At 46.6% G+C, this 27,348-nt stretch overlaps 1 protein-coding gene across 1 annotated transcript in view; it reads left to right on the plus strand.

The window, feature by feature from the left end:
- Positions 1 to 27,348, plus strand: part of LOC8026559 (transient receptor potential cation channel subfamily A member 1 homolog) — an 84,672-nt gene that overhangs the window by 51,731 nt on the left and 5,593 nt on the right. Inside the window, exon 21 of the mRNA XM_029976545.4 lies at positions 1,198 to 1,368. Coding sequence (XP_029832405.3) covers positions 1,198 to 1,368 — 171 coding nt within the window. The remainder of the gene's footprint in view (positions 1 to 1,197; positions 1,369 to 27,348) is intronic.

The raw sequence follows: 27,348 nt of genomic DNA on the forward strand, positions 1-27,348 counted from the left end.
GACTAGCGCTGTGTTCCAAATCTTACCCAAATGGATCCGAGTTACTCCGGCGGGTCATGTCACGCGACAACACGGATGAAAAAGCGCTGGACGCGGGTTGGTTTTAGAACGCCAAGGTAGAAAACCCTTACCCTGGAGTAAGATCGAGTAAGTTTTGGAACGCGGACTACAAGGAGCATGGCGACGGTACCACTTCCGGAATGCGCGTGTTTGCGCAGTTCGCTTGGTGACATCGGTCTGGGGGTTTGCATCAGGTACAAAAAATTGACTAACCCTCGAAGAGCAAGCTAACTATGCCTCAAATGTGGCCTGGGATCATTTTGTCTGAGGTCACTTTGATCCGAACCATTTTTTCCGAGGCCATTTTGTCTGGGGCCATTTTGTCCGGGACTATTTTCTCTGGGACGATTTTGTCCGGGACCATATTTTCCGGGACCATTTTGTCAGTATTCCGACATGCGCTTTGACTGTGTGCATTTACTCGTCCCTCGTTAATCCTCGCGCTGTTCTCGATTTCCACAAATTCTGACATGCCTAGATATTTATCGAAATGAGCAAGAGCTCTGCTGTCAGGATTGACTTTCTTCAACGCGAAATCCGCCGGCCGTGAATCGTCTCCTTAGCCCCCCTTTCTCTTTTCTTCACTCTCGTGCTATGACTGCCTGGGACTCGGCATATATGAAAAAAAAATACAGATTGTTGACCCGAGTGAATGGCACAGACTACGTTGTCACATTATTTTACGTTGTCCTTCTAGTCCCGGTTCCACGGTGTTTGTTTTTCTCACAATTGTGTTACACACATACGAATCTGTATATAAAAGTAAACGATGATGGCCCTTATGTTTTCTCGGTAATCGAACAGAAAAGGATTTTATCTAATCGTCAGCTTATTCCCATATCTTCTCCATCCATTTGAAAGAGGGACGCGTACGCACTTTTTGCGCACCTCCTTTCACAAGGAGATTAAAAATGAAATCCATATACTGTATATGGAATGTCCTTTACTTTGATGGGAAAGGGGGGGGGGGGGGAGACACTGACTGCTGGTGTCTTTGCGCATGGCGGCTGGAAATCACTTTCATCTGGTGTGTTACGAGAAATTCTTCGTGGTTTTTCTGCTACCTTCGTGAGGTTTCGCGATATGCGTAAGGAAACAAGAAAGATAAACTGCAATGAGCGTTCTTGTGCCCCTCAGGTGAAACTGGTGCTGACGGTGGAGACGATGCTGCCCACGTGGGCGCGTCGACAAGTGGTGGTTCAGAAGAGGACCGTCAGACCCAACAGGAAGTCTAGGATTGCCACCCTCATGCGACGCCTGTTCGGAATCAACATTCACACTTTCCAGCCGGGCTCCAGAGAAGAGAAGGTACGTTTTAGCGCGTTCAAAGACCGAGTGCTTGAAACCACGGCTTTGTCTTCTTTACTTCATCTTAAAGCAAGAGCTTTACGGGTGACACTCGGCAGGCATTTTGGTGTCGGCGTTTATAGTTGTCTGTCGTCGCAGCGGAGATGGAAAACCCCTTCTCTCCCCTCATAATGTGAGGAGAGAGAAGTCGGGTGTTCCCGCTGCCCGCGCCGCGCGAAGAGGAAAGAGAGATTTCCATGATGAGCCGCCAATAACGGCGCACCCTCGAGGAAGCGTCAGCGGAGCGTTTTCCCCTGTCTGCTGACGATAACTTCAAAACAGGTGTTTACAAATATTACTCCCGCTATACGCAATCCCACTTTGGTTTATACAGTTGCTACACGCTTTAGAAACTTCCCACGCGTTCGATTTCAGTATAACATCTCTATTTTTCGAACCGAACTCGAAACGTGAAATATGTTTTGCCAAAACTGTCGCCTTGCAACCGCCTTCCCCGCAGAGCTTTGCCTCGTTCATTTGCATGCGTCCCCCTTTCTGCTCATTGCTGAACGTGAACATTACCCCCTCCCTTCAGCGCTCAACAACACCGGGAAACCAGCGCCGTCGATTGCGTCGTCACTGCCGCAGTCTCTTCCGATGGCGCCGCCGCGCCAAGGCTCTATTTTGTCCCAGGAGAGGGCGTGGGGGAACGGGTGGCTTACGCGGCTCGTGATCGACGTCGCGCCCACACTTGTCCAGTTCAAGCCGAGCATACTAGAAATAGAGGCAGCGCTCGGTGTGAATGGCCGCTTCTGCTCGCTTAACAGTATTCCCTCAATAGGGAATTGTAGTAGATCGTTTTTCTCCTCCGCTACGGTATCCCCGAAGAAAACGGCGCAGCTGCGCATGCGCGCCGCCAGCCTTGTCTGCATAGTTCAAGGTCTTGTGGCGGATTACGGAGCTCAATCCGGGTGCTTAGCGGGCTGCGGAAACGCTTTACTTCAATTCCCTAAGAATAGCTTAAAGATTAGCGCACAGCCGTGGACAAAAGAACTCTTACCGCTGTATACTTCATTTTCTCTTCCTTACGTCGGCAACATCCCCCCTGGGCCGACCCTGGCGGAAGGGCCGAGCGTGGATTAGGGCCGAGCGAGCCGGAACTGCCGAGTGCGGGTGCTAGGCCGACGACTGCGAAAGGGCCAGGAGGGGTGTCGAGGCCGAAAGAGGGAGGAAGGGCGGGCACGGCGGCAAGGCTAAGGGAAGCGTAAGGGCCGATAACGGGGGTGGGGATTAGAGCGATCAGTGCACGCGTGGCTCCTTCGTCGACGCGGGAATTCGTTGGAAAGAAAACCGATAGATGGCGCGCCCTGTTTTCGCTCCTTTCTGTTTGAAGACCTGTTTGGTTTGACGAGTCTGGCGTGGAGCACGGTGGAAGAAAAATGTGTTTCTTCCACCGTGGCCTAAAAACCCTTCTTTTTTAGCACACATTTTGAGCGAGCGATTGTCACGATAGAGTGAAGACTGGAAAAGCGAAACAACGTAATCCCGCTGCATGAGCTCTCGTGCAGCCAGATCCTCTTGCAGTGCTATGGTGCTCTAGCTTTCGCTATAATACACGGGACTCCTAAATTGTCTCAACATCTTTGTCTTCTATGTGCTTGCCCAATAGGGCGCGGGAACAAGCCCTGTTTGAATAGAAGCCTCTTGCCTTTCCTCTAGGCTGACTGCCGCAGTGTCTTCACGCGGCAAGGTCAGGAGCGTCATTTCGTCGCGTACTACTACTTCCGACTTTATAAGCCCTCACAGTGGAATGCAAGAGACAGAACCTCAGTTTTTTCTGCGCCCCTGCCAACAAAAGAAAAATAAACTTACCATGATCCCACGGATAAATTCGGAGTACACTTGATGTGTGGTGTCTGAGGTGGCCAAAAAAAAAAAAATTGCAAAATACTCCTACGAGGTTTGCTAAGCCTATCGCACATATTACACATTCTGTGCACTCCGAACTGTGTGTGCGATCGATCTAGGTAATTTGCAAAGAAAAAGTCTGCTAAGCAAACGTTTGGATACAAAACAAATGAGGAGATCTACGGAATGGAATTTGCTCCTTTTTGGTCCAGAAGTCCGACATGGAATTCTAGATTGAAACCCGGCTCACACCGCTTACACCTCATACAAAAGACAGTCTGACAGACACGATCGAGTCACCGCGAGATCCGTGTTTCGAATGCCGCGTGCCATTTCTCTTCTTCAACTCTTTGCCCTGCAGCATTCGAAGAATGGACCTCGCGGTGACTCGCGTTCGAATCTGTCCGCAGACCGTCCTTCGTAGGATTTATGAGCAGTGTGACCCCCGCTTAGCGTTCAGGTATCAATTTTATTATGAAAATACTGAAAGATTACGCCGACGGGGGCGGTATGTCATAAAGCAAAAGCGAAGCGATTGCCATGGTGGAGAAGAACAATCAGAGATGCTTAAAAGAGATGTAAAAAAATTGCAAGGCGAGTAAAAAAAAAGAAAAAGAATTAAGATTGATTAACTGCGTCTCTATGAGAAAGCAATTGACGTCGCACTGAGTTTCTATTTGTGCACGAGCTCACTAGGTAACCGGACAAAAGCTCACCGTACAAATGCTCACCTAATTTTTTTGGCTAACAGGGCGAAAGACAGGTTGGGATAAAGTGCGGACACGATGGACATTGCACAATTTTTTTAGGAGAACTGGTACCCCTTACCTACAAAGGTGTCGACAGATAAGCCATAACAGGCGAAGCGACGATTTGGGACCAAAATTTAGGTCACCGATATTGAGTGCAACTGATAACATAAAGCTTGCTTAACTTAAGGTATGCCGGAGCACCCTTGCGCCACGCTGAAGGAACTTCGTGGATCGAAGTTTTGAACCCGATTTTTCAATGTTCAAACGCGCACATAAAAATTATGCAGAATCTACTCATCGACATTGCAAGAACACTGTGGCATATAACGGTCAATGTTAGTCTGGAAATACCTTTAGCATATTACTGGAAGCATGCTTAAATAGGCTGGTTTAGGCGTGTTAGCTTTGCCTCGAGAAGTTGAAGTTGCTCGAGCGCTTGTAAACTTTGATTTTGTCAACGCGCGATTCAGGTGAATTTCTGCCAAGTAAAAAAGAAAATAGCACGGTGCAGAAATTATATATGTTTTGCTGTTTCTTTGTGCATATTAAGGCGTCGCAACCAAAATGGGTTGCCAGCTATAGGCCGCCGTTATGTCCAAGCGTCTATGCCTCGCCATTCCGTCGTGGCCAAATGCATGGGACTTTCGCTCTAGATTATTATGTTGACTCTATAATCCCGACAGACAAACTTCGTACCCCAACTACGGGTTTATGGACAACACTTGGTGTCAGATGAGGAACCTCTTTGCGATTGACTTGGGGAAAATATATTCTGAAATGTGATTATAAAAAGACGGCTGTCTGACTACGCCGCTACCGCTGCCACAATAAGACGCAGAATGCCTCCAACATGGCGTCAAGGAACTGATAGCAGACGACAACGTTGGTTCCGATCGTTTCGATTTCGAGTCTAACCGGAAGTGACGTCAGGTGCAAACTCTAATAGCGAGTTCGTTTCACACGCACTGGCACCGTTCGAGTTCTCTCCCAGAATCCCGAGAATGGATCGCATACGCAGAGTGTTGCACGGAGAACTGGACTCAAACGAACACGCCAAATGCACCGAGTGCAGAAGACTGATGATGCCGCCATCTATGTTGTAGAAAGAGTACCGACCTCAAACCGAAACTAGCGCCTTTCTGTTCGGAGTGATGGGTGGGAATGCGAGAGTGCAGTCACTACCAACGTTTATCTACAAACGTTGAGCGCTGCAACCTATGGATTATAGTTGCGATGACTTGAAGCAACTCAGCTGTCGTAGAGATAGTTAAAGACGGCGTAAATTTCCGCAACCAGCTGTCTACAAAGCAGCTGGTTGCGTTTACAGTGAAGAAAACTGATGACGCTGTCCGAGCAGAAGCTTGGTCCGTTCGAGCATGGTATTATGCGTGAAACACTGAAAGGGTATGGCTTAAAACTAGTCTGTTAGAACATCCGGCAAAACTTTTCGTGGGACTTTCGATTTCGATCGTCATTACAGGTGGATCAGATATCAGCCTTGGTGAGGACGTCGAGAATGAGAGCTTTCTCGAACAAAATACGACGGGGCAAGTTGGCTGACGTAGGTAAATGTTAAACATGATGATGTTGCCCAAGCCTCGAGTGAAGTCACTATGTTTAGGTTTCTCGCATGCTGTCAGAGGTATCTGTTGGAGGATTTTTGCCGACAAATGTTCAATTTTTCATCCGCACACGGATAGGGATAAACATCTCGGGGGCCGCTGATGCGTTTGTTCTGAGCATTTCTTGACACACTGGTATATTTCAGCGTCCGTACGGCCACAGAGCGACTTAAAACCTGCAAATAAAGCACGGGTTGTTAATTGCTTCCTCCGTGAAATAGCAGACGCTCACAATTCAAGCTCGCGTTTCATTATGTTGCCCGCGGGACGCGATTTCTATAAGAAAATCTACTTTTTTTTCTTTTCGGTTCTGCGACACATCGTAACAGACGAGACCTCCGTCGTCTGCTCCCGCTCCTCGCCGGCCTTGCCGGTACGAGGCATGACGGGATTGCATTTTGGCGCACGCCCGATTTTCTCGGTGCAGCGAGTACATGCACGCGTGGGGTGCCGCCGCTGAAACGAACTCGGAGAGTGCAACCACTCGTGAAGTGCCTGCCGAAACGAACTCGCTTTACGCCGCGAGTGGGCACGCGTGGACACGAGTGTTGTGAAACGAACTCGCTATTATACTTAAAGGGGCACTGACACCCCAAAGGTCGTATTTTTTTATTGTCTAAAACGATGCAAGTTGCAGTCATAAACACGAAAAAAAAAAAAAACGCATCGCGAAAAAAAACATTTCCGCGCGCGCGAGCGCCTTTTTATTTTTGGCGTTTGATTTTCCCGCCTCTAGCCTCTTCGCTTCTTTTGATCGGTGACGTCAAAAATCAGGAAATTTAGAAGCTTTGTAGGCGACATCTCTATAACATTTAATAACGGCAATCCTAAAACATGTTTTTTAACGCAACAGTGAATGCACTACGGCCCTTCTTTTTGAAATACCGAAAATCGGGAGTTCGTTGTGGTGCCGTCTCCTGGATACGTATCCCCCACGGAAAACAGGCGACACCGCTCAAAACCGGTCCGCCGCAACGCCGGCGCTCGCTCCTTTTCTCCTTGCTTTGGGTCGCCAAGGCAACAGCAGGGAGTCGTGAAAAAAAAGTGGACTCTCAGGAGTCCGCAATATTTGACGTCAACGCACTGGCGCGGATCGCGCGGGAACTTCGAATTCGGCATTTGGAAATTGTTTTTTTTACTTCACAAATACTGAATTCCCGAATTTCAGATTTTGAGGGTAATGTCCCGGCATCGTTTTCAATCGTTTCGGATAATAAAAAAAAATGATTTTGATGTGTCAGTGCCCCTTTGAAGACGCAAAGAAAATGAGCACAAAGAAGTAGGCGTGCACACTCGGAGCGCTACAAGCAACTAAATTGTATTCGAAAAAAAAAGAGAAAAAACGAACATATATACGCACTTTATTTTACCTCACCCAAATGAACCTGAATTCCTTATTTGATGAAACGAGTGACGCCGCACTGATGCAACCGTCATACTCATTTACACTGATTTTGAACGCCTCAAAAATGTTTCCTCTGTTTTGGGTTCCTACTTCCCCGGAATCTATGTTTTATCCAGCAAAGGATCACACGAACACTTATTACAGTGGACTTCCAAGTTCCACGAAGGAGACCGCGTTACAGAATGTTGATGATCTATGTACGATCGGGTGGTGCACGAAAGCACCCGATGACAAAAGCTCCGTGTGAAATGACCACGACTGACACACCGCCCTTTTGCCCCGCCTTAAATGGCCAGTTTCATCGGAGCCAATGACGCGAATCCCCAGATTAGGTGGCCGGGTCCTCACCGTGACGGCGGAGCATTTTGCTTTTAATTAAAGGGCCTCTGACGCGCCAAAAAATGTCAAAGTGCCCGCCAGTACCCTGTGACGTAACAGTGTACCGCAAGCTGTCGGGGCGATCAGAGGGGACGCACTGACTTACGTCACTAAATTGTGTTCACCGGAAGTCACGTGAGTGTCGCTCCTCGTGCTCCCCACGACCGTGCATAAGACTTTTTTTTTTTGTCTTCTCCACGAGCGATTGTAGAAAACAAAGTTTCAGTTCCACTAGCTTTTTATCACTGCACCGTTTGTTAGTTTGCGCGCTGTAAAAGTTCAGGACGAAGAGTCAGTAGATTGACGTGATGGAGGTCAATGATCAAAGCGTTGCGAGTACAAGCCAGAGCAGGAGTGCATGCCATCAGTCCGATAGTACAGAGCCATACTGGGGACAAAACAAACTATCAAGTTTTGAAAATAAAAATTAGAACGCTCGCAGAAATTAGGAGGTGTAGCATACGACAGGCCCGATCGCAATGCTGAAGGTTCGGACACCGAGGTCGTCGAATCATCGGATACTCTCCAGGCTGAAGATGTTTACTGTCTAGAGAATACGAGCTGGTGAGTGTACGAAGTACAAGTAAACGTCGAGTATAAAGTACGTGTTTTGCCTAGAATATGAGCAAAACTTGTTTACTAGGTTCACTGACTCCTTTTCTTCTACCGTTACAGGCTCATTAAACGATGAGAAGCAAATAAAGAAACCTTTTATACTTGGATTTCTCGCGCAGGTGCGGAGAATAACAAAAATATAAAAACGATATTACGCGCGGTCGCGGTAAGCATGAGGAGTGAGACACCTCACGTGACTTCCGGTGATGCCTCCCTTCTTACCGCCCTGACCTCTTGCGGTACACTGTTACGTCACAGTGCACTGGCGGGAACTTTGAATTGGCTTCGTATTTCTATTTTTTATAAAAAAATCTACGCAACTCTAAAGTGAAACAATTATTCGGTGATATCCTGATACATTTTAACGCCTAGCATGAAAAAAAGATTGGGGGGGAGGCGTGTCAGAGGCCCTTTAAGCGACAATAAGTGGGCACGCGAGCGTGTGTAACGTAGTCATGCCGTCATTGGAACAATGCTGGTTGAAGCTTCCACAGGGATTCTGCACGTGGGGTTACCATGCTACATACGTACGAACGCCCATGTTTCGTTGATATTTTAGACTACCGATGTAGCGCATACCACATGTTTGTATGAATGTATTTTTTTTTTTTTTTTTTGTGCGCATGTTCTCCTGTTTTGTTTATTTTGAAGCATAATCGAGTTAACTTCAATGGTGCTCCGAGGGAAAGCCAGCAAGGCCGTCAATTTTCTTGAAATTTATATCGACCTTTTTTTTTTCGTTGGTAGCCATTTTATTTTTATTGTCTCTTTTTAATTTTGACAGTAGGCTTCAAGTTGAGTTTCGAGCTTCGTGTCTCTCAGTCGCTTTTTGTCCTTTTGCTCTAGAGTCTTCTTTTTTTTATATATAAGCAAACTTTACCACATTCGTTTTGGGACAACCGGATCAGAGACTTTTTATACTGGGAGTATAAAAGGCTCTAAACCGGATAGCAAATTTGAGCAGAAACAGACGAAAGTATTTGAGAAAGGGGAGAGCACAGGGGAGGGGCGAGCCTGACGGCCTCGGAACGGATTGCTTACCAAGGTCGCCCGGCTAAACTCATGGCGCACCCTCTCTTTCCCTCAAAAAGGGCGAGAGACGTGATGAGAGAACAGTTACCCTACCGTTTTCCCCACACAAATCTCCTTTGTGGGCGAAGAGGGCTCGGCGTCCTTGAGCGACAAGGAATCCGTTCATTCCTAAGCTGATAGTACAGGGGGAGCTACGCGCCCGCCGGATCAGTCATCACCTGCTTCGCTCTCTGCGCGTGGTTACGGGAAGGAGCGTGATCACGTGATTAAAGTTCGAAGTGCGACTGGTTCACCGAGCACCTTAGCTTCCTCTACACTCTCAGCTCAGGGGTGACGGAGTCCAGCCAGCAAAACACACACAGAAAATGAGGTCGCGTTGACCAAGGCCACACGATAAGGTAGGGGTCGACTGGAGGACGGTGGGGACTGTTCGACTGTTTCGGGGAACTTTCGCCATTGTGAACAGTGTTGCGCAACCGGGAACTACAAACGGGCAGAAACAGCTCTTTTCTCCAAGAAGAAAGAATTGCAAGATGAACATGCGGATACCAGGACATCGTGGTGCCAGTTTTTGAAGTTGTTTTAGTGCATTTTACTGCTTAGCGGACTGTTTTTATCGTGCGAAGCGGCTCGGCATATTCACCATCCACGCTACCTCTACTGGAAACGGCAAAAACGGGGGTTCTAGAGCTTTAATCACCAGCAGCGCATTCCGTCTTAATGCCAAGTGCGATCTTGAACACGTGGATTGTCAAAACTTGTACCACTAAATAAGCTACGCTTCAGAGTAACGGCATTTGGCGGTATTGTGGCTTAAAATCATGGTTGGCAGTTATGTAAAGCTTTATCTGAAGTCACAGAAAACGCTTTTTCGTCCTCCACAAATGTTTAAACAGTTCGCGACAAAGCAAAGCTATATTACATGAGCTTCCTTACACCGAATTTAATGTTGAGGAAGTCGCACTTTTGAATAATGACGATCGGCAGCTATGTCTGCTCTGCACAAGCACCAAAAAGGCGGCGCCCACAACAATGTCAGCGAACGGAGTGCCGATACTCTAGACGCAGCTCATTTAGTGGCTCTAGACAAAACCATGGATATACTCTCGGCCAGGGGGGGGGAAGGAGAGAAAGGGAACGCGGCGCAAAGCGGAGGCTGCCATATTAAAACCGCTTACGTTGCCAGCATAGGTTTTGCAGCGAAGAAGTTGCTGCCATATATGGCGGACTGAGTTTTACTTTCTTTTTCGTTTTGGAAAGAGAATGTATTGTTGTGTTACAAAAGTCCTCCTGCATACAGACAACGAAGTTTAATTATATTTGTCTTGTTTACTTGGTTTGAAACCCTAAAAACGGGTTTTTGACGACTTATTGCTTCCATCATTGTGGAGTACGCAAGGCAGTTATCTCGCTGTTCTCGTTTCGGTTACGAAAGCAAGGCAAAACGCTCGTAGTTCCCGCCCTCAGTACACGTTGGGAACCTTCCACACTTTGACACCGGATAACTGGATGAACAAGGATTTACATTTACTTCAGAGGTCACTTTCGCCCCTTGCTCACCGTCGAGATCAACAGCCTAGAGCCACTACAACAGCCCAAGTGCACTCAGTGCCGATGCGGGCGACGCGGGCTTCTGTCAACCCAGAGGTGGACCCAAGGGGGGGGGGGGGGGGGGGGCCGCTTTTCTCGAAACAGTCGACCTCCCCGCCCCGCCCCCTTCTCGGAGAGCGATTTGACATGGGTGGATCCCCCGAAATAAAACCGACAACGACTAGAAGGCTCGATCACCTCGATACTCAAGGACGAGGGTTCGAAATAGGGTAGGTCGCACCCGAGCAGGCACAGGTGTACTCTGAACTTGGAGAACCACCCCGTCACTTCGGCAGCATCCCCCCTGGGCCGACCCTCGCGGAAGGGCCGAGCGTGGATTAGGGCCGAGCGAGCCGGAACTGCCGAGTGCGGGGGCTAGGCCGACCACTGCGAGGGGGCCGGGAGGGGTGTCGAGGCCGAAAGAGGGGGGAAGGCCGGGCACGGCGGCAAGGCTAAGGGAAGCGTAAGGGCCGATAACGGGGGTGGGGATTAGAGCGATCAGTGCACGCGTGGCTCCTTCGTCGACGCGGGAATTCGTTGGAAAGAAAACCGATAGATGGCGCGCCCTGGTTTCGCTCCTTTCTGTTTGGAGATCTGTTTGGTTTGACTAGTGCCACTAAATAAGCTGCGCTTCAGAGTAACGTCACTTGGCCATATTCTGTCTTAAAATCATGGTTGCCAGTTATCTGAAGCTTTATCTGAAATCACAGGAAGCGCTTTTCCGCCCTCCACAAATGTTCAAACAGTTCGCCGCAGAGCAAAGCAATGTTACATAACCTTTCTAACACCGAACCGAATGCCGAGGAAGTCGCACTTTTGAATCAGGACGATCGGCAGTTGCGTCTGCTCTGCATACGAGCCAAAATGGCGGCGCCCACAACAATGTCGGGGAACGGAGTGCCGATACTCTAAGCGTAGCTCATTTAGTGGCTCTAGGTTTGACGAGTCTGGCGTGGAGCACGGTGGAGGAAAAATGTGTTTCTTCCACCGCGGCCTAAAAACCTTTCTTTTTTTAACACACATTTTGAGCGAGCGAGCGAGCGATTGTCACAGCAGAGTGAAGTCTGGAAAAGCGAAACAACGTAATCCCGCTGCATGAGCTCTCGTGCATCCAGATCCTCTTGCAGTGATATGAACTCGTGCTCTAGCTTTCGCTATAATACACGGGGCTCCTAAAGTGTCTCAACATCTTTGTCTTCTATGTGCTTGCCCAAAAGGGCACGGTCACAAGCCCTGTTTGCATAGAAGCCTCTTGGCTCCCCTCTAGGCTGACTGGCGCATTGTCTTCACGCGGCAAGGTCAGGAGCTTCATTTCGTCGAGTACTACTACTTCCGACTTTATGAGCCCTCACAGTGAAAGGCAAGAGGCAGAACCTCAGTTTTTTCTGCACCCCAGCCAACAGAAGAAAAATAAACTTACCATGATCCCAGGGATAAATTCGTGGTGTCTGAGCTGGCCAAAAAAAAAAAACAATTCCTACGAGGGAAACTAAGCCTATCGCACATATTACACATTCTGTGCACTCCGAATCATCTGTGCGACCGATCTAGGTAATTTGCAAAGAAAAAGTCTACTAAGCAAACGTTTGGATACAAAACAAATGAGGAGAACTACGGAATAGGATTTGCTCCTTTTTGATCCAAAGGCCCGACAGAATTCTAAATTGAAATCCGGATCACACCGCTTACACCTCATACAAAAGACAGTCTGACAGACACGATCGAGTCACCGCGAGAACCGTGTTTCGAATGCCGCGTGCCATGTTTCTTCTTGAACTCATTGCCCCACAGCATTCGAAGAACGGACCTCGCGGTGACCCGCGTTCGAACCTGTCTGCAGACCGTCCTTCGTAGGATTTATGAGCAGTGTGACCCCAGCTTAACGTTCAGGTATATATTTTATCATGAAAATCCTGAAAGATATTACGTAGTCGGGGGCGGTATGTCATAAAGCAAAAGCGACGTGATTGCCATGGTGGGTAAGAACAATCAGAGATGCTTAAAAGAGATGTAAACAAATTGCAAGGCGAGTAAAAACAAAGAATTAAGATTAATTAACCGCGTTTCTATGAGAAAGAAATTGACGTTGCACTGAGTTTCTATTTGTGCACGAGCTCACTAGGTAGCCGGACAAAAGCTCACCGGACAAAAGCTCACCGACAAAAGCTCACCTTATTTTTTTTGGCTAAAGACAGGCTGGGATAAAGTGCGGGCACGATGGACATTGCACCATTTTTAGGAGAACTGGTACCCCTTACCATACAAAGGTGTCGACAGATAAGCCGTAACAGGCGAAGCGACGATTTGGGACCAAAATTTAGATCACCGATATTGAGTGGAGCTGATAACATAAAACTTGCCGGAGCACCCTTGCGCCACGCTGAAGGAACTTCGTGGATCGAAGTTTTGAACCCGCTTTTTCAATGTTCTTATGTCACGCTGAACGCGCAGATAAAGGTTATGCAGAATCTACTCATCGACATTGCAAGAACGCAGTGGCATATAGACGCTTTCAGCGCGCGCCAGATTGAGCCGCCATAACCGACCTTCTCTTGCCTCACCGAGATGCCGAGCCACTGAAACGGGCGTTGACGAACCTCCACAAGGGCCTACGCTGGGGAGAAGAACACAGTAGCATTTAAAGGGGCAATAACCTGTCCTCCTGTGGTAATGATGAAGTGGAGCGAACGGAATAAGCGGGAACAAAAACTGAAGGTCGGTTATGGCGGCGCCCATGCACAGCTGCCTGAAAGCGTCTATAATGATCAGTGGTAAGCGTGTTTCACATGCAGCGATTTCGGCCCTAGAGCGGCGCGATTTCTGCCGTCGCGGCGCTCGTGCCGCTCAACCGCTGGTGCTGGCCAAAGCGCCGGGACGGCAGAAATCGCGCCGCTCTAGGGCCAAAACCGCTGCATGTGAAACACGCTTTAGTCTGGAAATACCTTTAGCTTATTACTGGAAGCATGCTTGCTTAAATAGGCTGGTTTAGGCGTGTTAGCTTTGCCTCCAGAAGTTGAAGTTGCTCGAGCGCTTGTAAACTTTGTTTAATTTTGTCAACGCGCGATTCAGGTGTATTTCTGCAAAGTAAAAAAGAAAATAGCGTGGTACAGAATTATATATGTTTTGCTGTTTCTTTGTGCATTTTAAGGCATCTGAACCAAAATGTGTTCATCGGGACCGCCAGCTAGGGCCGCCGTTATGTCCACGCGTCTATGCCTCGCCATTCCGTCGTGGCCAAATGCATGGGACTTTCGCTCTAGATTATTATGTTAGACAAGCTTCGTACCCCAACTACGGGTTTATGGACAACATTTCGTCTCAGATAAGGAACCTCTTTGCGATTGACTATAGGAAAAATATATCCTGAAATGTGATTATAAAAAGACGGCTCTCTGACTACGGCACTACCGCTGCCACAATAAGACGCAGAATGCCTCCAACATGGCGTCAAGGCACTGATAGCAGACGACAATGTTGGTTTCGATTTCGAGTCTAACCAGAAGTGAGTTAGGTGCAAAATCTTATACTTAAAGGCGCAAAAGAAATGAACACAAAGAAGTAGGCGCGCACACTCGGAGCGCTACAAACAACTGAATTTTATTTTGAAAAAAAAAAAAGAAGAAAACGAACATACATACACACTTTATTATACCTCACCCCAAATGAACCTGAATTCCTTATTTGATGAAACGAGTGACGACGCACTCATGCAACCGTCATACTCATTTACACTTTCTGCCGCTTTTTTTGGATTCCTACTTCCCCGGAATCTGTGTTTTATCCAGCAAAGGATCACACGAACACTTATTACAGTGGACTTCGAAGTTCCATGAAGGAGACCGCTTTACAGAATGTTGATGACCTATGGCTACGTTTCCATGGATGCGACCATGGCGCATCGAATCGAGATGTGACCAGTCACGCGCCTGCGATCCTCCTTTCCCTTCCTCGTCTACCCAATCATAGGCGGTTAATCTCGATTCGATTCGCTACGATCGCATCCATGTAAACTCAGCCTATGTACGATCGGGTGGTGCACGGAAGCACCCGATGATAAAAGCTCCGTGTGAAATGACCATGACTGACACACCGTTCTTTTGCCCCGCCTTAAAATGGCCAGTTTCATCAGGAGGGAATGACGCGAATCCCCAGATCAGGTGGCCGGGTCCTCACCGTGACGGCGGAGCACTTTGCTTCTAATTAAGCGACAATAAGTGGGCACGCGAGCGTGTGTAACGTAATCATGCAGTCTTTGGAACAATGCTGGTTGAAGCTTGCACAGCGATTCTGCACGTGGGGCTATCATGCTACATACGTACGATCGCCCATATGTCGTTGATATTTTAGACTACCGATGTAGCGCATCCCACATGTTTGTGTGTATGTTTTTTTTTTGTTTTTTTTTGCGCATGCTTTTTTGTTTTTGTTTATTTTTAAGCATAATCTAGTTAGCTTCAATGGTTTTTCGATTCATTTATCCCAAGGACTAGTAACGAATGGAACCACCTGCCCGCCTCCATCGCAATGATTACCGACGTTTTCACTTTCAGATCCGCCATTGAGTGTTATGTACTTTCTTAATAACCGGCGTTGTCTGCATTTTTCATTCTCTGTTTCAATTTCTGTATTTACTACCTGTTGTTTGTTTTTATGTTTTCCACCACTCCCTTCTGTAACGCCCCCTGGGCCTTGAAGGTACTGAAATAAATAAATAAATAAATCTGAGGGAACGCCAACAAGGCCGACAATTTTCTTAAAATTTATACCGACCCTTTTTTTTTCTTTTTTTTTTTTGTTGGTAACCATTTCATTTTTATTGTCTCTTTTTAATTTTGACAGTAGGCTTCAAGTTGAGTTTCGAGCTTCCTGTCTCTCAGTCGCTTTTTGTCCTTTTGCTCTAGAGTTTTCTTATATATATATATATTTATTTATTTATTTATTCATATTACCCCTAAAGGCCCTCGTGAGAGGGTATTACATAGGGGGGGTACATAAATCGTTCCAATAGGAACTAGTGCACATTGAACAACATATGAGAATACTAGAAAACAATCAATACACTTAATAATAAAAAGAAAATAAAGGATACACTCAAAAACGAATAAAAAAAAAAACATACATTCACTCATCACACTGCAATAAAGCTGAGTCAAGGTAAAAACAAAATAGTACACATTTGCTCTGCACGTTCCGGAAAAGATGAAACAACAATGTAAAACAGCAAAAGTTAGATGGCATCAGTATTTTGAATTTGTTCTTGAAACTTCGTGGTGTCTTTTTCTGAGGCAATGTGCGATGGTAGATTATTCCAATCGATTGTGGTACGTGGAATGAATGACCGGGAAAAGGCAGATGACTTACAGGTTATGCGTTTAACTTTGTAGGGGTGATCGCGGCGTGGAAAAATAACGGCAGGTGGCTCGAAGAAATCACCGTGAAGTGACGCGTGGTGGTAAAGTTTATGGAAAAGAGATAGGCGTGAAAGTTTGCGACGATGGAGTAGTTCGGGTAGCTCTGCTCGGCGTTTTAGTGCTGTGACGCTGGAATGACGTGAATAATCTGAAAATATGAAGCGAGCGGCACGATTTTGCAGTGATTCAATGTCGTTTATGATGTAAGCATGTTCGGGATCCCAAATGGCTGATGCATATTCTAATTTTGGACGTATTAGTGTGGAAAAGGCAAGTTTGCGTATGTTAGGAGGAGCCTGTTTAAGGTTACGCTTGAGAAATCCGAAAGAGCGGTTAGCAGCCGCCAGGGTGAGCTTTATATGGTAGTGCCATGACAGATCAGGTTGCAAATGAATTCCAAGATATTTATAAGTGGAGACGAGGTCAACAGTATTATTATTTAACACATAGGAGGTAGGAATCCGGGGTACGTGATTAGTAAAAGACATAAACTTTGTTTTAGAGCAATTTAGGGTCATTAGCCAGGAAGAGCACCATGCATTAATAGCATTTAGATCAGTTTGCAAAGCTTTCTGGTCATTGACAGAGGAAATTATTCGGTAAATTACACAATCGTCAGCAAAAATTCTAATTCGGGATGAGACACAGGATGGCAAGTCATTAATGTAGACTAGAAATAGTAGTGGACCTAGTACGCTACCCTGTGGGACTCCCGAGGTTACTGGTTTGAAGGAAGAGTTACAATTGTTAGCGGACGTGAACTGTTTTCTTATATATATATATATATATATATATATATATATATATATATATATATATATGTATATATATATATATATATATATAAGCAAACTTTACCTCATTCGTTTTGGAAATTGGGACACCGGGATAGCAAATTTGAGCAGAGACAGACGGAAGTATTTGAGAAAGGGGAGAGCACAGGGGAGGGGCGAGCCTAACGGCCTCGGAACGGATTGCTTACCAAGGTCGCTCGGCTAAACTCCCATGGCGCACCCTCTCTTTCCCTCAGAAAGGGCGAGAGACGTGATGAGAGAACAGTTACCCTCCCGTTTTCCCCACACAAATCTTTGTGGGCGAAGAGGACTCGGCGTCCTTGAGCGACAAGGAATCCGTTCATTCCTAAGCTGACAGTACAGGGGGAGCTACGCGCCCGCCGGATCAGTCATCACCTGCCCCGCTCTCTGCGCGTGGTTACGGGAAGGAGCGTGATCACGTGATTAAAGTTAGACGTGCGATTGGTTCACCGAACACCTTGGCTTCCATTACCCTGTCAGCTCAGGGGTGACGGAGTCCAGCCCGCGAAACACACACAGAAAGTGAGGTGACGTTGACCAAGGCCACACGATAAGGTAGGGGTCGACTGGAGAACGGTGGGGACTAGGGTGCCTTCATAAGCGCACATGAAGGCTCCCTATAATAGTGGGGACTGTTCGACTGGTTCGGGGAACTTTCGGCAAAATTCGACGAAGTTCGCCATCGTGAACAGTGTTGTGCAACCGGGTACTGAAAACGGGCAGAAACAGCTCTTTTCTCCAAGCAAGATCAACGTGCGCATATCAGAACATCGTGGTGCCAGTTTTTAAGTTGTTTTAGTGCATTTTATTGCTTAGCGGACTGATTTTATCGTGCGAAGCGGCTCGGCATCTTCGCCACCCACGCTACCTCTACTGGAAACGGCAAAAACGGTGTTTTTAGAGTAGAGCACTGCGCGGGCCCGGGCCAGCCCGAAAGCCCGAGCCCGGCCCGGCCCGCGGGCCGGGCTCGGGCCGGGTAGCATGTATTTCCTCGGGCCCGGGCCGGGCTCGGGCTTGAACAAAAAAGTTCTCGGGCCGCGCCGGCCCGGGCCGGCCCGAGCCGTGCCTGGGCAATTTTGTGCCGTAAATCAAAAATTGTTGTTGATAGCAATAAGTTTGCTCATTAATATTTTAGGTTCATTGAATACAAAAAAGCGAAGTGCAAATTCACTACAGCGTCGTTAAAAATAATAACTAAAAGACATTTTGGAGCTAGAAAGCCTTCAAGCTTTTTCCGTGTGAGCAAGGGTTGTGTTATAAGTTGTAAACAAAATAAAGTCCAAGTCATATGCTTGTCAACCTGTCTGATTCATCGCTCTCAAAAATATCTAGTTCACTATTAGGAAGATTTAACGTACGCAAGCGCTTTGGGTACCGTAAAAATAGCGTTGCGATGTAAAACCTATGGCGATGCTAATTTTAGCTTGCCCAAAGTGCTTGAGTACGTTATTCTAAGACTCCCTTATTGCAGAGCGCGACACTATATTAGCGCGAACAAGCGATCGTCGTGTTTTTATGCTTATCTCATAGAATCAAAACGCTGTTTTCAAAAATATTAGTGTCTTTAGAAGTGCTCATCTGGGCCACAGACCTAAGCGGTATACTTTGGTGCCTACTAAAACCATTTCGAAGTAAAATTCGAAAAAAGAGCCAACGTCCTGTTCGCGGTATCAGTGTCGCGCAGTGTACAAAGTCCGTTCCGCGCTTGCACGTATGGGGAACCATCTTGAAACAAACGTTTTAAGGGGTTAACTAGGAATATATTAAACTTAAGCTTGCCTGAAAGGGTTGTATATTTTAAGAACGCGTTGACATGTAAAGCTACTTCAGAACGCATTCTTAAACAGAAAAGGTGCGCATACCAGGCTTAGAACGATGGAGACTTTTTGCGAAGAGGTTGCGATGTGCAGGGCCTTATAAAAGTAGGTTGACACGGGACACGGTCAAACGCAAAGGGTGTTTCGGAAACTGGTTCAAATAAGAAGGGCGTTTAGGGAATGGGTCGAAACAGGACAAATTCAAACGAGAAGGGCGTTTAGGGAACTGGTCGAAACGTGACGGGTTCATATGGGAAGGGTGTTTAAAGAATGGGTCGAAACAGGACGGGTTCAAATGGGGAGCTCGTTTCGGGAGTGGGTCGAAACAAGACGGGTTCAAACGGAAATGGGTTGCTTCGGGCTACAGCCATCGGGCCGGGTCGGGCGGGGCCTTGAAATTAACAATTCTGTCGGGCTCGGGCCGGGCCCGGGCCGTGTCTCTTTCGGGCCGGGTCGGGCCGGGCCTAGAAATTTAAAATTCTGTCGGGCTCGGGCCGGGCCCGGGCCGTGTCTCTACCGGGCCGGGTCGGGCCGGGCCTAGAAATTCCGGCCCGTGCAGTGCTTTATTTTAGAGCTCCGATCACCAGCAGCGCATTCCGTCTTAATGCCAAGTGCGATCTTGAACATGCGGATTGTCAAAACTTGTGCCACTAAATAAGCTATGCTTCAGAGTAACGGGATCTCAAAACGTCCCATTCGCATTTGAACCGTGCACATTTCGACCCCTTCTCATTAACCTTCTCATAAGATCCGAATCGTGTTTTTCGCAACTGGACCCCATTCTCATTTCGCCCGTTCGCGCTACGACCGAATGACACTAGTTCGGCATGCTTCTAACGTTGTTATGCCTTCGCGGCCTTGTGAGCCTTACCTTCGTTGGGTTCCCAACATACCATCAGATATATGTTATGTGTAGAGGTACGCACTGAGAATCGTACATTGACGCCTGCTTCCCTTCATCTAAGCAACCAAGAAAAAAAAGCGATGAACATTTAATTCGGAAACTTTGTTTGAACAGAAATAGCATACATAATAGCAGTGGTTCTCAACCATTGATGTTTCGCAGACGCCTTGTAGAAAGGCGGAGATAATGGAGGACCCCGTTTGGGGTGCGGGGAATAGAAAGGTATAAGTTATCATGGTAATGATTTAATAAATAGATATAACTAACTGCTAATGTAAAGTAGCTAGACTTATCTCATTGACATACACACGAGAGTACTCTCCCGAAATTTGAAACGTTTCTTTTCAATGTGAAGAAAGACAACTAATATTGCCGTGCGTGACTGATGAGACAGGGCTTCGCGGTCCCCTAGGATGACTTCGCAGACCCCCTTTTGAGAACCACTGCATTATAGAAGTGGTGGCATTGTCCCAAGTTGAGAGACCTCGAACAACGTGACATTTCGGAATATGATCTGACTGCGATAAATAGTTGGTCTGTTTTATTGTCAGCTAGTAGCCTTTTAGGACGACCTCAACGCACTGCTAAAATCCTTAGCAGCGAGAGTATGCCTGCAGTGTGGCACACACACACGCACACACACGCAAAGTATATCAATGTTACCCTAAAAAAAACGATTTTGGTATAGAAAGAGTCAAGTGCGACGGGGTCAAACCGAGATATTTTTGAGAATGGCTGTTTTGAAAAGGGCTAGGTGAGAAGGGCGAAACGAGAACGGGCCCTAATGAGGAGGGTTGGAATGCGAAAGACAAAACGGGAAAGGGCCAAATACGACGGGTCAAAGCGAGAAGATCTTTTTGAGAATGGTTGTTTTGAGAAGGGCCAAGTGAGAACGTCGAAACGAGAACGGGCTCAAATGATAACCACCCCATTGGCCGTATTGTGGCTTAAAATCATGGTTGGCAGTTATGTGAAGCTTTATCTGAAATCACAGAAAACACTTTTTTGTCCTCCACAAATGTTTAAACAGTTCGCGACAAAGCAAAGCTGTATTACATCAGCTTCCTTGTCAGCGAACGGAGTGCCGAAACTCTAGACGCAGCTCATTTAGTGGCTCTAGTCCAAACCATGGATATACTCTCGGCAGCCCCTAAACACCTGTGACCTTCCTTTGTAGCGTGCATACATGTCACTACTACCTTCGACGGACCGAAGACGCAACGAACCGCCCTTCCTTCCATGTGAGTGACAAAGAGAGGACCTCTTGACCATCGGGGACATGTGTTCTTGCTACGCGATGTACGCTTTGTCATGATCCGATGAGTTTGGACTGCGTCGAACTCTGTGACAGGAATATTCGACGAGTCCAGCCTGTAACCCACAGAGATCGGCCCGACAGGCCTTATACAGCCCTAATTGTAAGTATTTTTTTTTTTATTCTAATAGACTGTTAGAGACGTTCTGATTGGTTATTCTTTTATGTTCGAAGTCATTTTTATTTTATTTTTCCTGTTAAAATATGGGTGTTTTCGTGTCGCAAGATGTTTGCCTCCCAGTATATCTAAAGCTGAATACCACAGAAGCGTTGGTTAACCCTTATTTCCCCAAATTTGGTTTGTTGGCTGGAAGTGGAGTGCCAGTAATTTTCTTTACTCGTCAAGCTTTTTTTACGTGCGTGATTTATTTGAAATTCTTGATTGATTCAAGCGTTATGTTCTGTTCAACTGTAATGTTCCTCTCGTATAACAGACTATTTATTGAACTATTGCAAGAATAGGGCTAAGCAATTTATGGATTAACCTTTCTACTATTTTATTAATTTCTTTAATCACTATCAGTATTTAATACTAGATCGATTGAGCTCTGAGTGACAAGTCGGGCTAACAAAACAACAGTTAACGCCTATGCCGGCTTGCTGGAAACAGCGTCTCAGCTGAGACTAGGGAAAGCACTGCCAAAGCCAGCGCAGAAGCTGAGCGCGACTCACACCTCTTCTCAAGACGCTCGCGCGCCCCACCCTTTGCAGTGCTTTTTTTCACCTATTGTCGGCTGGTACGCTGATTCCAGCAAGTCGGCCCAGGTGTCTTACTTGCTCATCTATTTGTTATATAAGGCAGTACTGCTATCTCCTAAAATACTCAAGTTTATTGTATACAAAATAACGAAAAATATTCGCTGGAAAAGAAAGTTTTCATTATAGAAAAGTAAACATTAAAAAAGTCGGTAGGCCTTCCTGAGATTTTATGTTAGAGAGCAACTGAATCGATCAATCGAACAGTTGATTAAAGGGCGACGATTAATAAAGCTATATTTTATTTGGATATTCATAATTGACAAAGGTAAGAGAGAACTGACAGCGACTGAAGATGAAAGGTAAATGAATATTTAAAATTACAGTGGTATGAGGTGGCCTAGCGGGAACTGGCACCTGAATCGAGGCCCCCGATTCTGTTTCTTTCAGAACTGTGAGCCCAGAACTCTGCGTGGGATCCCGGCCATCACGTTCTTGCCCGGTTCACAGCTTGCAGGGGTGAATCCTGGCACTCATTTTTGCTTTAATTTTTCTTTAATCGTAATACTTAATAAAATGTATTGACGGTACACTTTGAATTGCATGCTTCTATATTTACCTGGATGTGATAAAAAAAATTCCACAGTGAATGTGGCTTGTTTACTGCAGCTTTCTTTTCAGATGTATATGTAGTGTTCAACTGACCACTATAAATACATCTGAAAAGAAAGCTGTATGTCCGCTAAAATGGCTGCCGAAAATAGTACAACCCGCGCTTGAAATCGAATGCCAAAATTTAAATAGCCAGGGCATAAGGTTAAGAGCTAATATTGGATAAGCCAGTGATTAAGGTTTGATGCCAATATTGGTTGTAGGATTCACAATCAGTAGTTGTCCAATGATGGCTTAGGTGTTGGTGAAATTATAGCCCAACGTTGGGCTTACATTTTGGCTAAAAGGCGGTCCAACGATGGCATAAATGATGGTTCAATATTAGCCTAAATATTGGTTGAATCGTGGTCCTACATTGGCATTACTTAATGGTCTAACGTTGGATCGGGTAGCGGTTTCGAGAAAATCAACATTAGGCCAACATTGGAGCCAATGTTTGCCATTTGCGGGCCTATTTGGTCAAACAATGCTGTGCTGCTTGGAAGTTGGGGCGCAGTAATCGTCTAAAAGATAACGCACTATGTTTTTTTGTTTTTTTTCTGGAAGTGATATGTGTTTTGTCGTCCGCTCTCAAGCGCGTTCTCGCTGGACTGAATCATCGGTCTTCCTCGCGCAGATTCCGTCTGCGACGCAGGTGACTTCTACAGTCATTATATAGAGCTGTGACTCAAGCGTGCAGTGACTTCCAAGCATGCTTTGCCATCCGTGATCCCTCAGTTTTAGCAGACCGTTTTTGCACCTTCGATACGATACTTCAGCGGTGCGATCGGCCATGGAGTAGTTATGCCTGGGCGCGTAACGGGCCGGCTAGAACCACGGCTACTGTTCTCGCACCGATTACAAAATTTTTATTCCGGTGTCGTAGCGGGACTCAACAGTTTTAATCATGACTGAAAGTAAACATCTTGCTGTCCTTTGGCTGCGGCAAGTATATTTGAGATTGCTAAAATTCGTGATAGAGAGAAATGAAGAAAAAAAAAAACACGAGATGTGCATTCTCGTTTTTTCTATTTATATTCCTAAAAAGGTGACGCAAAATACCTCATGCGTCCATGGCCTAGCGGATAAGAGGGCTGCTACTTTGGCCTACCTAGCGAGTGGATTTTTAATTAAAATATAAAGGAAACCAACCCGTCCTGGGTTTCGAAACCCAGGACGGGTTGGTTTCCCTCATATTTTTCCTTATGATAGTTTTGCTAATAAACTGTGCGTTAAAAATATAAAAGAAAAAAAAAACAAGTTTCCAAACTAAACTTCTCCGACCAAACAGGTCCCCACCGTGCTCCACGCCAGACTCGTCAAACCAAACAGATCTTCAAACAGAAAGGAGCGAAAACAGGGCGCGCCATCTATCGGTCTTCTTTTCAACCAATTCCCGCGACGCCGGAGTAGCCACGCGTGTGCTGATCGCTCTAATCCCCACACCCGTTCTCGGCCATTTCGCCTCCCTTAGCCTTGCCGCCGTGCCCGGCCTTCCCCCCTCTTTCGGCCTTGACACCCCTCCCGGCCCTTTCGCAGTCGCCGGCCTAGCCCCCGCACTCGGCAGTTCCGGCTCGCTCGGCCCTAATCCACGTTTGGCCCTTCCGCGAGGGCCGGCCGAACTGGTAGTGACCCGTCACTTCAACCGAGACTGAAGTCCGCGGTGGCGGTTTCAAAGCACGGCTTAGAACCAAAAGTCGGCGCAGCGGCGCACATCTATAGGGTCCGTCGGCGCAAGGTGGTTCTGCGGCGGTTCAAACAAAAGCCGCAACCGGAGTCCTGTTTATCTTGCTTTAGATTTTCCCTCCCCTCCTCCCCCCCGCCCCACACACACACACACAAAAGAAAAAAATGAGTTCTGGATTTGCCTTTAGGTCAACCGGTAGCACCGGTAGTCCATCACAAACCGTGAACGTTCCAGCTCTTCGTCATGACACGGTGTTGCAGAGAGCAGGGTAAAATACAACTATACTCTGTTTCACCTTATGATGTACCGCAGTTAAAGGTACTACAAGCTCGGGCTCCTTGCTCTAGGGCACATCTCGGCGGCACAAGCTCCCGTGCGTTAAGAGCAGCTCCCAACGCTATGAGCTCGCGCTTCTAGCCTTCTCTGCGGTACAACATAAGGTGAAACGGAGTATATACGGACCACCGAATCAAATGCACTGTTATCGTAAATCTTGGCATGTGATTGCGCCTTTGCAGATCATCTTATTCGTTTTGCTGGAGAGACGAAACCGACGGGCATAACAAAATCGTTTGCGTATTCCGCATACATCGCAAAAGCATTTACCCAGTCACCTTGCGAAAAGCGCAAAACACGGAGTCCGCACCGCCCTGACTTACCAGTCTTTTACCTGCTTTAGAGCAGTTTGTACCTGCTAGTATAGGTATGTCTACTGAAACTGCAACTTGAAACTAGGGGCAATGCCAGAGAGAAAATAGACAAAGTTGGGAAAGCATGCTCGCTCTCCCCAATTTCTGAACTCTCAAGTGATTGTAGCATAACAAATTCACCAACACCTCTTTCCAAAATGAAGAAAAAACGCTATGTTTACTACGTAAAAGATGGTCTCAGTTCATGCATCCGTAGGCAGGTAGGAAACGTGGCCTCACACCGCATGATAAGCGCAACAAACTCACACGAGATTTACGAGAAAATATCGGTAGTGACTTAAGTTTCCCTGAAATTCTGTATGACCGGTCGATTGCAGGACCGAATCATCTACTCGGGCGGTGTGCGTCGCTGTGCAAACGCCAACAACACGAAGCATAAAAACAGCAGGTCTAGAACAATAATCCGGAGTCCACTGTTCAATTAAAACGACGCAATTGTGTTGAAAACGCCCGCAGCTTTTTACTCACGGTATGCGTCGAGAATCTCCCACATTTTGAAACGGAACGAAGAAAGATTTACTTTTAAAAGCGCTCGCTGTTTCCTCCCGGACCAGCTGGACCGGATCAGCTGACGACGACGGGGCTGAACCCGTTGAATTTCAACCCCACAATAACCAATTTGCGCTTCGCGTTAGTATGGGCTTTTACCTCCAAGCACCGCACCACACACCACGAACGTTTCAACTCTTTGACTTATCGCCGTGTTGCACCACACCTATCTCTATGCACAAAACAGAACGAGATCGCCGAAGTCAACGGAGCGCTGTCGTGAACCTTGACTTGTGGTTGCGCACTCGTGGACCCTGTGACTCCCTTCGCTTTCTAAGCACACACGACGATTACGAATGATACTCTCCGTCTTCCGGGACCATCACAGGGGCACTTCTCCGGTCACGTCTTCGCTACATGTGCTCGCAAACCGCGTCAAACCAAAACAATACTGCCGCCGCCGCCGCCTTGTTGAACGTGCGTTGTTGCTAGATTTTCTCCGACCAAACAAAAACAACGAAAGCAAACCGGCTCTAGCTTCCAGCGTACATCGGCGCTGCGCCGTGGCCAGATTTTCTCCGTCAGCTCTAACTTAAAGATGACCTACAGATGCAGCAACACTCGTATCAAGTTTTAACATGGCGGCCCCCACGGAGCGCCGTAAATTCTGAGGAGGGTGCATTGGAAGCGGCGGCACCTTCCCCCCCCTGCTCTCGGCAGCCCCTACACACCTGTGACCTTCCTTTGTTGTGTGCATACATGTCACTACTAGCCTCGACGGACCGAAGACGCGATGGACCGCCCTTCCTTTCATGTGAGTAACAGAGAGAGGACCTCTTGACCATCGGGGACATGTGTTCTTGCTACACAATGTACGCTTTGTCATGATCCGATGAGTTTGGACTGCGTCGAACTCTGTGACAGGAATCTCCGACGAGTCCAGCCTGTAACCCACAGAGATCGGCCCGACAGGCCTTGTACAGCGCTAATTGTAAGTGTCTTTTTCTTTTTATTCAAATAGATTGTTAGGGACAAACTGATTGGTTATTTTATATGTTCGAAGTCATTTTTATTTTAATTTCCTGTTGAGATATGGGTGTCTTCGTGTCGCAAGATGTATGTCTAAAGCTGAATACCACAGAAGCGTTGGTTAACCCTTATCTGCCCATATTCGGTTTGTTGGCTGGAAGTGGAGTTTAATTTATATCAACGCGCTATTTGAGTGTATTTGCCTGTAATTTTCTTTACTCGTCAAGATTTTTTTTACGTGCGTGATTTATGTGAAATGCTTGATTGATTCAAGCGTTATGTTCTGTTCAGCTGGAATGTTCCTCTCGTATAACAGGCTATTTATTGAACTGTTAATTTCGTAGCACATTTGACACTGGTGAGCTTGAAAAAGGCCAGCGATTTGGTTTATAACTTGTAAATAATATGAAGGAAACACTTGTACATTTGTAACTACACATTTCTGTGCCGCAAATGCCGTAAATGTAAAGAAGTTTTTTTTTCCAAATCAATGTAGAGATATAGGTGTTAACTTAAATGGTGAGATTGTAATTAGGAGGTCTTAAGGCTAGATGAAGGGTTGAGGAACCCTATGATGTTGCAAGAATAGGGCTAAACAATTTTTGGATTAACCTTTCTACTATTTGATTAATTTCTTCAATCACTATCAATATTTAATACTAGATCGGTTGAGCTCTGAGTTAGGACAAGTCGGGCGAACAAAACAACAGTTAACGCCTATGCCGGGTTGCTGGAAACAGCGTCTCAGCTGAGACTAGGGAAAACACTGTCAAAGCCAGCGCAAAAGCTGAGCGGGACTCATACCTCGTCTCAAGAGGCGCGCGCCCCACCCTTTGCAGTGCTTTTTTTCACCCATTGTCGGCTGGGGTGCTGATTGCAGCAGGCCGGCCCAGGTGTCTTACTTGCTCATCTATTTGTTATATAAGGCAGTACTGCTATCTCCTAGAATACTCAAGTTTATTGTATACAAAATAACGAAAAATATTCGCTGGAAACGAAAGTTTTCATTATAGAAATGTAAACATTAAAAGAGTCGTAAGGCCTTTTTGAGATTTTATGTTAGAGAGCAACTGAATCGATTAATCGAACAGTCGATTAAAGGGCGACGAATAATAAAGCTATATTTTATTTCGATATTCATAATTTACAAGGGTAGGAGAGAACTGACAGTGACT

This window comes from Ixodes scapularis, unplaced genomic scaffold (assembly GCF_016920785.2).
Source record: "Ixodes scapularis isolate PalLabHiFi unplaced genomic scaffold, ASM1692078v2 PGA_scaffold2__306_contigs__length_199485367, whole genome shotgun sequence".
NCBI classification, from domain to species: domain Eukaryota; kingdom Metazoa; phylum Arthropoda; class Arachnida; order Ixodida; family Ixodidae; genus Ixodes; species Ixodes scapularis.